Here is a 13,059-nt window from a genome sequence, read left to right as displayed (position 1 = left end):
TCCATCAGTTAAAAACATGGGGCTTCTGGGGGGCTCAGTTGGTTAGGTGTCCGACTTCGACTCAGGTCATGATCTCGCAGTTCAGGAGTTCGAGCCCTACATTGGGCTCTGTGCTGACAGCTAAGAGCCTGGAGCTTGCTTCAGATTCTGTATCCCCCCCTCTCTCTCTGCTCCTCCTCTGTTCTCTCTTTCTCAACAATAAATAAACATTGAAAAAATTCTCTAAAAAACAGACTCGGCCACAAAAAGGAACTCCTGACACAAGCAATGGCATGAATGAGACTCAAAAACATCATGCTGAAAGAGGCCTCACTGGAGAGCACACCCTTCATGATTCTATTCCCATGAAGTTCCAGAAAGGGTCAAACTACTCTGTATTGGAAAAAAAAGCAGGCTGGTGGGTGCCTCTGGGGGGTGGCAGCGGTGTTGGGGTTGACTGGGAAGAGGCAGAAGAGAATATTCTGGGGGTGATGAGGATGTCTGTATCTTGGTAGTTATGGTTGCATTTGCTAGAACTTCTTAATTGGTACACTTAAGATGTGAGCATTTCAGGGGCACCTGGGTGGCTCAGTCAGTTGGGCGACCGACTTCGGCTCAGGTCATGATCTCACGGTTCGTGGGTTTGAGCCCCGCGTCGGGCTCTGTGCTGAGAGCTCAGAGCCTGGAGCCTGCTTCCGATTCTGTGTCTCCCTCTCTCTGCACCTCCCCTGCTTGTGCTCTGTCTCTCTCAAAAAAATGTTAATTAAAAAAATTTTTTTAAAAAGATTTGAGCATTTCACTGTAAGTTTTACCCCCACTGACTCCCCCATCATCAACAAATATTAAACCCTGGCTAATGAGAAGCATGCTGAAGTATCTGGTAGGGGGCGTGCACCCAAGTTTATGACTTCCTTCAAAATACATCAAAAACTAGGCTGAATTGGGGCGCTTGAGTGGCTCAGTTGGCTGAGTGTCTGACTCTTAATTCTGGCTCAGGTCATGATCTCACGGTTTGTGAGTTTGAGCCCTGTGTGGGGCTCTGTGTGGATGGCATGGAGACTGCTTGGGATTCTCTCTCTCTGTCTCTATCTCTCTCCCTCCCTTCTTTGCCCCTCCCTTGCTCTCTCTCTCTCTCTCTCAAAATAAATAAACAACAACAACAAAAACTAGGATGAACCGATGGAAGAAGGGATAGCTGGTTATGTAATAATGCAAAGATAGCAAAATAGTAGCTGTACCATCTAGGAGGTACATGAGTAAATGGGTGTTCACTGAATAATTCTTTCAAGTTCTCTGCATGTTTGAAATTTTTGACAACAGAATGTGGCGGGGCGGGGGGCGGGAGGTACTGAGTGAATTCAAAACTATAGAAAAGGACAGAATGCAGCATTCAGTCTCCACCCCAGCTCTGAAATCAAAGGACCACAGAACTATCTGCAGGGAAAAACGGAGGTCCCCACTTCCACACCCACCTGCAGCTTTGGCTCCACAGGTAACAAAAGCCAGAAACACAGATCCATGATCATCATATGGCCCTGGGCCTCCGCCTCGAAAGCCAGAGCACCACCCTAGGGTTTGATGCCCCAAGAGACATCGAGAAAGCCTGTGTGTGTGTGTGGGGTGGGTTGAGGGCCAACCCAGGACAAGTGTTCCAAGTGACGGGGTCCAGTTGGGAAGAAAATAGGGGTCTGAGCACGGATGAGGGCTCCGCCATGTATTTAATCCTGAGCCAAATCCCCGGTGACTCAGCTCCAGTTGACAGACGACAACACAGGGTCTCAAAAGCGTCATCTTCAAATCTAACTGCCATTTACCACGCACTTGTGTATGCTGGGCCTTTTATGTGATTTCCTTTAGTCCTGGCAACCACCCTGAGAGGCAGGTTTATCGCCCTGATTTTATCACTGAGGAAACAGAGGCGGGGAGAGGGCAATGTGTCCGAGAACCCACGGCTGGAGCTGGGGTGCAAGTCCAGCTCTAGAAGGCTCCAGAGCACAGGCCCCTTCCAGCACGCCCCCTCCCCGAGCCCTCCTCTGGAGTCGGAGCAGCCGTGTGTGTGTCTGTGTGTGTGTGTGTGTGTGTAAAGCTTTCTGAGCAGGGAGAACCGGGCTCAGGGTGCCACGCAAGTGTGTTCCTCAGGCCACACGTACCTCTCCGACGTGCGCCAATCACAGTCTGTGTGGTTGGTTTTCCATCTTGTTTACTACGTTAGAAAGTATCAGGCACTACCTGTTCCTACCTGTCAGTTTCTGAGACCCGGCACAGCCCTGGCAGTGCCCTGTAAGCCTCCTGTAGACATCAGCCTTTATCTGCACCTCCCTGTGCACCACCCCGCTGGGCTGTGAGCAGGGACGAAGCTCTAGAAGGGGTGGGAGCTCCTCCCAGACAAGTTTGGGTTTGTAACTCCGCACAAACTCTTGGGTAAGGCAGGGTGGGGGAGGGAGGGGAAGCGTTAAGAGGCTCTCAACTGGGGAGAGTGTCTCACTGATCCGAATTCACACAGCACCACTGATGGCAGAGGGCTCCACCCGCCACGCAGGACACCCAGACCCTCCTACACAGCCACTCTCCACAGGGCTCGGCTCCAGCAACGGGCATCTGACTCGTTAACGCAAGTATAAGGAGTTGGAGGTTAAAAAAAAGAAAAAAAAAAATCCACGAACACCAGGCTTCCTGACTTACCAGAGCTTTTTAGGGGTGATCTTTAGAGAGAAATACATCTATGTAAAGATCAAATACGTCATTCGCTTACCAAAAAGAAACAGGAGAAAACCAGAATCCTAGGAAAATTTCTTTAATTTTCATCTCTTGGAAATACATTTTTCATTTTTATTTTCCATGATACAAAAAAAAATGTTAAATATCTAACAATGATCTACATGAAACAGACCTACGGAAATACATCCATGAAATCCTGTCGCTGCTGTGATCTGTTTCAACAGAGAGAGGGCTGGTACACGTTGCAATCTGTGATTTCACACACACACGCACACACACACGCACGTGTACACACACATGCCACCTTACCCCCGGACACACTCCTGAACAGAGACGGCGAGCAGGCTAAGGTACGGAAAAGGGAACACAGCACTACGTGTAAAAACAGAAGTGAACTTTTTGTACTCGTCCAGTTCGCCTTGAGAAACTCACAAGTTAGGAAGAAGGACTCTAAATAAAAATGCCCCAAAGGCCAAGGCATATGGTAAGTGTCTTTATGGGTGGACGGCGTTAGACATTTTCCTACTGGAAAAACAAGCTGGAGTGCTTAGTATTTTCAGGCAGCTATGGCGGGAAGTGGGCAGACGTGAGGGGTCTCTCCACGGGGGAGACTGTAACCGCGTGCTGCGGAGGCCCCCAAATCTGCGCACGAGAACACGAAAAGAAATCTCTCGAAGCAGTAAAGACTTCAACCCCAAAACTCACGATCCGGCGCCCAAGAATGTCGGCTCTTCGCTTATTTCACAGCCGACGATTCCCCACCAGGTAGGTTCTTAAACGCGCTAAAATTCATGACACTGGAAAAGGGGTTTCACGTGAGCAACAAATCATCAACTGGTTAATAATGTGCACATTCAAGACGGCCTACAACCGTGCTGAGTGTCAGCAGACAGTTTACATTAAAAAGGAAGAAAAGAAACACAGCCACACAAATAAAAGAAACTGGGTTTTTGCCAGGACACAGACTTGGCTTCAAACCCCTCCCATACCACATTTCATGAAATTAAATACAGTATGGCTTCTGAATGTGCCAGCTGGGTCCTCCTCAGCCACGGCACCAGCGATTTGTTTTCCTTCGGGTCTTGGTTACCACGTGTCGGGAACCTCGAAGAGCTTGGCAGGGCTGCCCGGGAGGCCTCCTGGGGGGGGGGGGGGGGAGGCACAAAACAAGGTGAACAAGAAGAGGGACAGCACCTGGGGGACCAAGCGACCGGCTGGGAGCACAGCGCCCACTGCCAGCCGCAAAGGCTGAGGCAGACGGGGCTGGGCTGGGCAGAGACGGTTCACAACAGGCCCCGCCCACGGACGGCAGTGCCCAGCAGACGGCGGCGACCCCACAGAAACTTCGCACGTAGGATTAGGGACGCGTCTCCCTGGACGGACGCCTCTGTTAACTTCACGGGGGTTAAAGCAAGGATGCTCACATATCTCTCGGGGAGCACGTACTGTATTCTTTGCCACCACACTGGGCACTCGGTTCATTTAATCCTTTTTTTTTAATGTTTATTTATTTTGAGAGAGAGAGAGAGAGAGAGAGAGAGAGAGAGAGGTTTGTAAGCAGGGGAGGGGCAGAAAAAGAGAGGGAGAGGAAGGATCTGAAGTGAGCTCTGTGCTGGCAGCAATAAGCCCAATGTGGGGCTCGAACTCCTGAACTGTGAGATCATGACCTGAGCTGAAGTCAGCTGCCCAACAGACTAAGCCACCCAGGTGCCCCTCCTTTTTTTTTTTTTTAAGCAAGGTTTACACCCAACATGGGGCTGTATCTCAAGGCCCCAAGTTCAAGAGTCACATGCTCTACTGAGCCAGCCAGGCAGCCCTCCGTTCATTTAATCTTCATAAAAGCCCAGCATGGTGGTACCAATAGCCCCATTTTACAGATGCAAGAGCAGACTCAGAGAGGCTAAGTAAGATGACCAGTCTCACTGCCAGAGAGCGGCTGAGATGGGACTGGCTCCTCCCATGGCATGCAGGGCCCTGTCGCGTCCCAGGACACCAGGCTCCTCTGTGCTGGGCCGTACCGGCACCCAAATGAGAAACCCGAGGGGCTGGCGGCTTTGCAGAGGAGAGAAGCTGACCTATGGGGGTTCAGAGAGACCCCAAAAGGCAGCCTTTTCAGAGTCTGGCAACACTGGCTAAGCCCTGAAGGTCCTCTCCAGTTCCAAACAGTCTCACCAGGCAGCTGGAGGCTCTTCTCCACTCAGGACACTCCCTGGAACAGCAGCGGCACAGCTGGGCTGGGCCTGGACCAGGCGTGCCCGGGGCTAAGAGAAGGGGAATCAAGTCAGGGAAGAGCGTGTCTGCGATGGAAAGTGGGACAGACCGGGGGGGGGGGGGGGTGGCCCCGGGGTTCAGGCAGGGCTGGCAGGGAAAGCCGGCAAGGCTAACCCCAGCGGCAAATGCTCCAGCATTCCAAAAGGAGAGAGGGCTCTGACACTTGCCTAAAATGGGAAGTTTAAACCACGGAGGAGGTGCAGCGTCCTGCAAAGTAGGAAATCATTTGGCCACCAGTGGCCACCGGAGGGACAGGAAATGTCCAAAGACAACCAGATCTGAACACACCAAGTAACACGGGATCTCGGTCACCCAAGGCAAGAATTTCCGCGTGGGATCACTGCCGGAGATACAGTGTGGACAGATGGGACGAGGGGTCCAGCAGAGGGACACTCGGGAAGTCTTCTGCCCTGGGTCTCATCTCTGTGTCGGACACTCATGTGTCGGCACTCACAGTAAAGACCGTGAGGCCCCTCCGGTGAGCAGTGATGAGGGACAGGAGATGTTCTGGGGATCCAGGTTGATCAGAGAAGGAAACGCAGAGAGGCTCCCCTCCCCAGAACAAGGAAATACTGCAGACGGGCTGTGATGAGACCTGGCCAGCCTGACCTTCTCAATCATGCATTTATACAATGCCTAACTGGAAGGAGGAAAAGAAACCTCGATGAGGGCATTTGTATGATTCACATACCAAAAGAAATATTACAGCAGCCAAAGAGCCATTTTAAAGATTTCTTTTTAATTTTTTTTAATGTTTAATTCTTTGAGAGACAGACAGAGCATGAGTCAGGGAGGGGCAGAGAGACAGGGAGACACAGAATCCGAAGCAGGCTCCAGGATCTGAGCTGTCAGCACAGAGCCCGATGGGGGGCTCGAACTCACGAACCGTGAGATCATGACCTGAGCCGAAGTTGGACACCCAACCGACTGAGCCACCCAGGCACCCCGCCAATGAGCCATTTTAAAGGCAAGAGCCACACTGCCCAATGTGGGGGACTGAAGTAAATTAAAACTAGCTGCGAGGAAAACAAATAAAACAGCTAAATGGCTGAAAGCGTAAGTCATCCTTACAAGAGCACCTGCTGCTGGGTGGATGGGACTGGGTGTGGGCGTGGCTGCAGGCCGGCAGAAAACACAGGAAGTGACTCGCCCAAGAGCTGGTGAGGAGGAATGGAATTGACGGGAGCTCTGGATGAGGCCAGCCTGGCTTGGCCATGTGACTAGCTGTATGGCTCTGAACAACTCTCACAGCCCCACCTATCAGCGGGACTGAAGACTACTTTCATGCCACACTGGCCTGCTGTGATATGGCAGTTCCTGACACATGAACATGTTTAATGCATGTCAGGTCCCTTCTTCTTATCAGTAAGGTGGCCCGACACTGAACATGGTCGTTGCCCAGGAAGCCAACAGCCTCCAGTCAAGAAGGGCCTAGTTTCCACTGCCTAAAATGTACAGCTGCTGAGCAACAATGATGTGTCCAGAGGAACCAGAACTTTAAGAACCGTATAAAGGAGACCTAGACCAGAGGGGGCTGGAGGTCAGTGATGGTGTTCTTTCCAGCACTTTCTGGAAAGGGAGCACTGTAGACTGAGGGATGAGTCTCAAAGCTAGTGGATAAGAAGCTGGGGTCAGTGTTCGGGGGAGCTCATTTTCACAGGCCTGTTTTACTAAAGCGCAGAGAATTACTCTGGAACGATTCTTTTTAAATGAGTATCTCAGGACATCTGCCTCCTGCTAGAATGGATCTCAATGCATACCCTGCATCATACACGAAAATTAACTCAAAATGGGTTGTACATCTAAATATAAAACCTAAAACCATAAAACCTCTAGAAGAAAACACAGGAGAAAATCCTTGTAATGTAGAGTCAGGCAAAGACTTCTTAGTTGTGACACCAAAAGCATAATGCAAGGAAACAGACATGATACAATGGACTTCAGTAAAACTGAAAACTACTATTTGGAAGATAACATTAAGAAGATGAAAAGAAAAGCAGAGTCTGGAAGAATGAGCAAAACCCAAGAGGACTTGGATCCAGAATATACAAAGAACTCTCAAAACTCAATGAGAAGAAAACAAACAAGCCCATGAAAAAATGGGCAAAAGATCTGAAAAGACATTCCACCCAAGAAGAGATCTGGACGGTAAATAACTGCACAGAGACATGCGTAGCATCATTACTCATTAGAGGAAATTCAGGTCAAAGCCATAACGAGATATCACTACAGACCCACTAAAATGGGCTACAAAGGACAATCCCAATACTGGTGACCGTGCAGAGCCGCTGGAGCCCTCACACGCTGACAGCGGGAATGCACGATGGTGCAGCCACTTTGGAAAAGGCCATGCCAGTGTCTTATAAAGTAAAACACTGCACTTACTACCTGACCCAGCAATTCCACTCTTAGGTATTTACCCAAAAGAAATGAAAACTTAGTTCAAACAAAAACCTGTTCGCAAATGGTTACAGCATTTTTTTTACTTGCTTAAAAGTGGTAACAACCTACACGCCAACTGGCAAAATGGATTGACAGGGATACGTCCATAAAAAGAACACTACTCAGCAGCAAGGAGTAAGGAACCACTGGTAGATGTAATAGCATGAATGTATCTCAAACGCATTTGGTTGAGAAAGAAGCAGATCAGGGCCAGGATCTAGGGGTGGGAGGAGGGATGGAGGCATGAGGGAATCTTCTGGAATGATAAAACCATTCTCTCTCTTGATCACAATGATGGCTGTACACATGTGTTAAAATTCCTCAAATTGTGCACCTAGAAGTGAGGACTTACTGTACATAAATTGTATCTTTTTTTTAAATATGAAATTTATTGTCAAATTGGTCTCCATACAACACCCAGTACTCATGCCAACAGGTGCCCTCCTCAATGCCCATCACCCACTTTCCCCTCCCTCCCACCCCCCATCAACCCTCAGCTTATTCATAAATTGTATCTTAATAAAGCTGACCCTTAGGAATGTTGCTTCAAGATCCAACAAAACTGGGGCACCCGAGTGGCCCAGTCAGTTGAGCGTCCGACTCTTGATTTTGGCTCAGGTCACGAACTCAAGGTTCATGAGATCAAACCCATGTCAGGCTCTGTGCTGACAGTGTGGGGTCTGACTGGGATGCTCTCTCTCCCCCTCCCTCTCTGCCCCTCCCCTGCTTGTGGGCTCAAACACACACACTCTCTCTCAAAATAAATAAATTAACATTTAAAAAGAAAGCTAAAAAAAAACTGGGGCGCCCCGGTAGGTCAATCAGTTAAGCATCCGACTCTTGATTTCAGCTCAGGTCATGATCTCACGGTTGTGAGATCAAGCCCCATGTCAGGCTCCACGTTGAAGACTGCCTAAGATTCCCCCTCTCTCCCTCTACCCCTCCCCTGTGTGTGCCTCTCTCTCTCTCAAAAAAAAAAAAAAAAAAAAAAAGCCAAAAAATGTAAAAATAAAATATGCTATTAATTAAAATGATTTGACTGAGAGTTTTTTAAATGGGGAAAAACACTGGATACTAAATTGCCTAAGAAGAATGATGCCAACCAACTACATATAAAAATCCCAGGCAGACTAAAAACACTTATGAACAGAGTATCAGGCAACCACGGGGCTTCATTTTCTTCCCGTTTTTCTTCATTTTACAGATTTTCGTAGTGAGCGCACGATTTTTATTAACAAGACCACAACAGAAAATGAAAAGTGGTCAACACAGCAGGTGACCGTTGGTGCTTGTGTACCTTTCTCCTGACAGAGCTGACAGGGAGAAATTCTAAGAGGTAAGAGATTTCTTCCCTCAGGTGAATCCAGAGCAGAATCTAAAAAACTACATGGTACCCTGGAAAAGTGCCATCATATCATTTTCTGCAGAGTGGAATTCTGTATACAGAAAGATCCTTTGGGGTGTTACACAAACACTTTTAACCGGGAAACGTTCCAAAGTGCCTGGTGAGGGGGCGGTTTCCCACCCCCGAGAAGGCAGGGTTCCCGGGTGGCTTACGGGGAGCCCTGGCGGGCTGCCATGAGGAATGGGGACTGAGCAGCACACACCTCATGGGTCACACGGAGGCCGTCAACCACATTTCCACTGAGGAATTAAAAAGCTTGGCTGGACCTCCTGAGCCTGGACTGAGTGCTCAGCAAAGGCAGACTGAGTGACATCTAAGTAGATCCTCCATTTTCCATGCTGTAACCTTACGGGTCTAAGCATGAAAGGTTCAACAGATTAGTCAAGACCCCAGTGAAACTGCTGGTTCTTGGTAAACATTTAAAGGTCTAATGTGTTGTGTTTTAAATGTAAGGAGGAAATGGGGTGTCTGGGTGGCTCAGTCGGTTGAGCGTCCGACTTCGGCTCAGGTCATGATCTCACAGCTCGCGAGTTCAAGACCCGAGTGGGGCTCTGTTCTGAGAGCCCAGAGCCTGGAGCCTGCTTCAGATTCTAGGTCTCCCTCTGTCTCTGCTCCTCCCACGTTCACACTCTGTCTCTTTCTCTCTCTCTCAAAAATAAATAAAACATTAAAAATAATGAAAAAAAATAAACGTAAGGAAGAAAAAGACTTGTAGCGGCCTATCATATGACGAAAAGGATCACCAGGGAGAGTGTCTCTGGGCACTCCTCCGTGTGCTCACAGGACCCGAGAGAACCCCTGGGTACTGGTCCATCAGTATTTTGAGGACGGCCAGTCTTGTCAGCATCAGGACAGTGGGGGACACTATTCACTTATCCTCGAGAACAAGTGTGCTGTAGAAACGCATCCATTAAGCATTGCCCGGAGAACATTTCCCAGGGATACTTTATTCCAGCATAGATGACACGCGGAACTGGGTTCCTTTATGTGCCAATGGAGAATGTACCTTGAATTCTCCCAAGGAAAAGTAGATAACACTACCAATCTACGCTAATCATTAAAAATCTGAAAGGAGGGACCTACATTATGTGTAAGATTTTGGGGCGCCCGGGTGGCTAAGCCAGTAAAGCGTCCAACTCTTGATTTTGGCTCAGGTCATGATCTCACGGTTCGTTGAGTTCAAGGCCTGCATCAGGCCCTGCACTGACAGCGTGGAGCCTGCTTGGGATTCTCTTTCTCTGCCCTTCCCCCTGCTCATGCTCATTCTCTCTCTCTCTCTTTCTCTCTCTCTCTCTCAAAATAACTAAAAAGTTTGGGTAGATTTCACATACTGCCGAGTGGTCCAGTGTGTGAGCCCTCCCCACGGCCCCCAATACCAGCTATATTTTGCTTTGCAAGTTTCTAATTCTTTGAGCCTGTTTCCTCTCTAGAAATTGGAAATAATGACACCTATACTTTACAAGCTTCTTATACGGGACAGACAGTAAAGGATGCTCCTGGCACAATGCTTGGTACGTGATAAATTAACAGTCATTCCTTTTGCAATTTAAGTCATTTTATTAGCTGGAAAGGGGTCTAGTGAACTCCTGTGTATCTTAGATATTAAAATGACACAGAAGACAATTTTGTGTGGGATTCACTGAGCACCAATTGCCCCAGGACTGCTACTATAGACAATATTCTACGGTCCTACTTTCTGCAACTTCCTCCTTGGAAAACAGCAAGCTCCCTAACAGATGAAACGCTTTCTTTTACACTTTTTGTGCCTTTGCTGACAGTGCTGGGCACCCAACACACCTTCGTGAATCACCTGAGGTCCTGTCAAGACACTCTCGCCAGGAGGAGAGCTGGGAGCTGCCTGGACAAGACAGACCTCCCCAGGCTGCACCGAAGTGTCCGACCCGGTAGCCGCACACCCCCCAACCCTCACAGCTCCTGGAATCCTCTGAACCCTTCAGAGCTTAACACGGACCCTTTGTGGGGTCAGACTTTTGTATTCTCCCTCGATACAGGACCTCGTGAAAGTCACCGAAGTCATTGACTCCACAGGTTCAGAGCCTGATATCCCGACCCACATCCTGCTGACAACATTAGCACTAAATGCTTACCACAAAGCAGCTAAGAATGACCCGTTAAACTCCCAGCTTTGAGCTGCTGGAAGGTCTCACTCGGTGAATGCTGCTCCAGAAAGCCCAATTATCTCCAGGTCTCTGGTTCAATTAAAAGCTGTCAAGATGTTTTTCTCTTTTAGTGGGACTGGTGAAGAAATACAAAATTTATCATTTTTTTTCTTTTTTAGCCCCAATTTTGAGGCCGTGACAGATTTACTGTCAATGGGAGGAGAATAAAAACCTATTTTAATGACGGCATTACACATTCGAGACCCCAAATAGCTTGTAGAAAGTTTTCACTTCGCAAGATTAAAGTTATAAAAAGGAGCTAATCTATTCATGTGGTCTATTGTTAGGTATTCTAATGTTAATACCTTTAAGATTATGCTGAGACAGAAGGGGGGGAGACCACCTGTCATCCTGTCCCTGAGAAGTAACAGATAAGCTGAAAATTCAGAAGAGAATGAGGTCAGAAGGAAAAGAATACAAGAGGGGACCCTGCCCCGCGGCATGCTGCTCGTGATCTCTGAAAGTCATGCCAACATTTAATATGAACATTCGCCGAGCAAGGACAATGTGCCAGTGGTAAGAAGGTATCACAGGTGAGGACGAAGTATGGTACAGATTAAAAACTTCTCCAAAGTCAATTTAGGGAAGGGAAGGGTGGCAAGTCAAGGAGAACCCGGGATTCAAGGAGGCAGCTAAAATAAACAATCTGATGGGGCACCTGGGTGACTCAGTCGGTTGGGCACCTGACTCTAGCTCAGGTCATGAGTTCGAGCCCCGCGTCCGGCTCCATGCTGACAGCTCAGAGCCTGGAGCCTGCTTTGGAATCTGCGACTCCCTCTCTCTCTGCCCCTCCCCCGCTCACGCTCTGTCTCTCAAAAAATAAATGTTAAAAAACATTTAAAAAAATAAACAATCTGGGCTTCAAACAGGAGTTCAGTTTTTAGTTGAAGTTAAACCTCAGCATAATGTATAAAAACATATGCAACATTTCTGCTGCTTCTTTGATTTCACTATTATCAAGGAGATTCAGAAAACTCCCTGTGGTCAGATCAGGCCACATGTAAAAGAAGGAACTGATTTGAAACACGATGAACTCTTTAGCTTGTGTATGAACCAAGTTCCAGGGCTTTACCACTTTCCTTTGATTTGACTGTAGGTTCTGCTGCCCAGAGACCGCGGTGATCCGAGACAGGGAAGGAACCACGGGGGCTCGGTCAGCGGCCCTCCCGCCCTCCCATCTGGAGCAGAAAATATGCAACTGTGCTTGTAAGCCCTGGCTTTCCTGCAGGGCAGACTTAAGGGCTCCGTGACCTTAGGCAAGTCACGTTAAACTTTAAGTCCTCTATTCTCTGAACTGTAAAATGGACCATGGTGACTACCTCAGAACACTAGAGCCAAGCACTTCTGCCGGGCATGAGATGCCAGGCCGGACCTTTAGCAAGCAGGGGTCAGCAGGGGCCATAACTGTCGTCCCTGTGACAGCTGGTGGACCCGGTAGGTGATGGCTGGATCTCCCGGGCAGGGAAGCGGCCCCGCGGACAGCAAGCCCGTCCCTCACGTCACGGTCCGGCGCCGTAGAGGGTCTGTGCACGGAAGGCTGGGTTAGGTCACGAAAACCACCCCCACAGCATCCGGGTGGTGGAGAGAATGTGGCATTCGGCTTCGGGCAGGCCTGGTGCTCCTGCCACAGCACCTAGCACATACTAGGCTCTCAACATGGGTTGGCCTCCGGTTTCCTCTGCTCCTTATGTAATTCTGCTTATGAGAGAAATCCAGGCTGCCTGGCGTTTTGCTGGGAACGGTGAAAATTCTGCCGCTGAAAATAACATGTGTAGGAGTAGGCCTCCGTGCAAATTGAAATGCACATTTAAAATACCGAGGCTACTTACACACATCAGCAAAACCTCTAAACCATGGAGGAGAGAGAGAGGATTACCAAAATGGACTAACCATCTTTAACTAAGAAGGCCCCTGCCAAGCCTTCCTCTATCAAGAGACAGGGCTTTTTAGGGATTCCTCAAATTAAATTAAATGGATCCTAAAAGCAGCTGGTCCCATGGAAAACTACAGCAGCCCCCCTCATCTGCGGGGGACACATTCCAAACCTCCCAGAAGGAAGCCTGA

The 13,059-nt window shown here is 48.7% G+C and overlaps 1 protein-coding gene across 3 annotated transcripts in view; it reads right to left on the bottom strand.

The window, feature by feature from the left end:
• Positions 1–2,757: 2,757 nt before the first annotated feature.
• Positions 2,758–13,059, bottom strand: part of PARN (poly(A)-specific ribonuclease) — a 169,608-nt gene continuing 159,306 nt past the window's right edge. For 2 of the 3 annotated variants that reach the window (XM_040458992.1, XM_040458994.1), the window contains one exon: positions 2,758–3,836. In XM_040458992.1, coding sequence (XP_040314926.1) covers positions 3,784–3,836 — 53 coding nt within the window. In that variant the 3' untranslated portion in view covers positions 2,758–3,783. Of the gene's footprint in view, positions 3,837–10,923; positions 11,072–13,059 lie in introns of all 3 variants that reach the window. The other variant, XR_005785616.1, reaches the window with a different exon arrangement.

Source organism: Herpailurus yagouaroundi, unplaced genomic scaffold (assembly GCF_014898765.1).
Source record: "Herpailurus yagouaroundi ecotype Mexico unplaced genomic scaffold, PumYag 222, whole genome shotgun sequence".
In the NCBI taxonomy this organism is placed as follows: domain Eukaryota; kingdom Metazoa; phylum Chordata; class Mammalia; order Carnivora; family Felidae; genus Herpailurus; species Herpailurus yagouaroundi.
This window is presented reverse-complemented; position numbering and strand designations above follow the sequence as displayed.